General features: G+C 46.6%; 1 protein-coding gene across 1 annotated transcript in view; it reads right to left on the bottom strand.

Moving 5' to 3' along the window:
* Nucleotides 1-1,483: 1,483 nt before the first annotated feature.
* Nucleotides 1,484-2,296, bottom strand: part of LOC117945905 (atrial natriuretic peptide receptor 1-like) — a 4,599-nt gene continuing 3,786 nt past the window's right edge. Inside the window, exon 5 of the mRNA XM_034873638.1 lies at nucleotides 1,484-1,836. Coding sequence (XP_034729529.1) covers nucleotides 1,484-1,836 — 353 coding nt within the window. The remainder of the gene's footprint in view (nucleotides 1,837-2,296) is intronic.

Genomic DNA, 2,296 nt, shown 5'->3' with positions numbered 1-2,296 from the left:
CGCCTCCCTCTCTCTCTCTCTCTCTCTCTCTCTCTCTCTCTCTCTCCCTTCCTTTCTCATCTTCATCTGTCCTGCACTGTAAATAATACCTGTGAAATCTCCAGTTATTACTTTAGATTTCCCAGTAACACAACTGGAGATGATTTTATAGTTTTGTTGTTTATGTGTAAAACATGTGTATTTACGTTGCTGTTGCAGTTGTGCGATGAAGAAACAGACCGTTGTGCGTTGTGTGTTGTGTGTTGTGTGTTGTGTGTTGATTTACTGACTCCTACGGTTACCCTGCACCACTCACACCACACAACGCTGGTGTCTTTAACCCAGAGGACACACACACGGGGACGACAGCAGAGACACTAATGGAAGAAAAACACAGAGGTGGAGAGCAGAACAAATAAGCTGTGTACACACACACACACACACACACACACTCAAACACAGACACACACACACACACACACACACACACACCTGACCCCGCAGTCACCTCAAGTGATTTCATGAGGACGAGAGCTTCAGACGTGGAGGGGACATGATGCAAAAATTTAATTTTTTTAATTTGAGTAGTTTAATGTTTTGGTTCAGGTGGAAAAGATGAGACGAGAGAGAGAGAGAGAGACAGAGAGATAAAATAAAGTGGTGGAACGAGCTACAGAAAGAACAGAGAGAGAGAGAGCAAGAGAGAGAGAGAGAGAGAGAGAGAGAGAGAGAGAGAGAGGTGCTAATGTTACCTTTGTGCAAGTGGTGGAGCGAGCTATATAGAGAACAAAGAGAGAGAGAGAGAGAGAGAGAGGAGCTAACGTTAGATAAACAAAGTGGTGGAGCGAGCTAGAGGAAGACGAGAGAGAAAGAGAGAGGGAGAGAGAAAGAGAAAGAGAGTAGGAACCGTTCCCTGCTGTGTATACACGGTGTGCAGGCCTCAGTCTACACCTTCGCTACGTCACCACTTATTCGGCCGAGCTGTTTCCATCTCCCATTTTGCGGATTAACTCTTTTTGGAAAAAGGCAAAAACCACCTCAAGCGAGCATGAAGAAATTAGCACATTTGAGGAAGTTTTTCCGCATTTTGCATTTTTTAAAGATTTTTAAAGATATCACCCCTAGTGGTACCTTGTAGTACTGCATGTGTAGGTGAAATTTATACAAAATGGTAATTTACAAAATAATGCAGTCATGAATCGTTCCTAAAATGAAACCTCTTTATTTTGGCGAGGGGGTACTTGAATAAATAAGTAGTTTAAAGGTGGTGCATTGTTAGATGAAAGGGGAATGACACGCAGCAAAGGTGCAACCGGTTCTTATCTCTAGACCAGCGCTACGTGGGTGCTGAGTTGGAACCCGTGGTCTTGGCCCAGAGCCAGGTTTATTTGTGTGGAAAAGCAAAGAACCGGTTCGATATTTGGCGCCGACTCCGAACCAGCACCAGAACCGCCTTTGATGGAACGGACATAACAGAAGCCACATGCCTCCCAGCTGCAGCTGATTAATGGGCCGCTGCACGAGGCATCGCGTCAGGATGGAGCGGAAACAATCCCTCTGACATCTCCTCCGGAAATGAGCTTCCAGGGAAGCCAGAGGAACCGAGCCCAACGGGTCTCGGAGGCCGAGCGCTGTCATTTTGTCTCCGTCTTCCTCTCCGGGACCCTGAAGACAGGCGGAGGAGGGGAAACATCTGCTCTTCCACCAGAAGCCAAATCATCTGTTGTGATGCCTCTTTACCAGCCTCGGGGATGTGAAGCAGACTGCGCACGATCTTACATCCGCCGTTCAGGATCAGGATCCCAACGGCGTTCATTGCCAACAATGAGTTACACTCGCGTGGAATTAGCCCGTTAACTAACACACACACATCAAATATTCATATGTAGGGTTATTCCTGCTTTTAGAAGACTAGTATAGACAGACTTCATGACCAAAAGAACGAGTTCCAGGGCACAAGTGACCAAAATGGTTTCCTCAGGAGGGGGGGGGGGGGGGGGGGGGGGGGGGGGGGGGGGGGGGGGGGGGGGGGGGGCTGGTGTCTCCCTTAGAAATTGCGCTGCTATGGTAATGATAAACAAATCTAAATTCTTAAGTTTTAATTTAATAAATATGATATGTTATCATGTTTATACGTGTCATATTTTATGTCATAGTTAATATAATTGCTTGTGTTGGCTCATCAACGCTAGATTTCTCTATAGAGCCCCCCTACAGGTTTCTCTATAGAGCCCCCCTACAGGTTTCTCTATAGAGCCCCCCTACAGATTTCTCTATAGAGCCCCCCCTACAGGTTTCTCAATAGAGCCCCCATACA

Source organism: Etheostoma cragini, chromosome 6 (genome assembly GCF_013103735.1).
Source record: "Etheostoma cragini isolate CJK2018 chromosome 6, CSU_Ecrag_1.0, whole genome shotgun sequence".
Classification (NCBI taxonomy): Eukaryota; Metazoa; Chordata; class Actinopteri; order Perciformes; family Percidae; genus Etheostoma; species Etheostoma cragini.
Note: the sequence above shows the minus strand (reverse complement) of the source record. Positions and strands in the feature narration are given on the sequence as shown.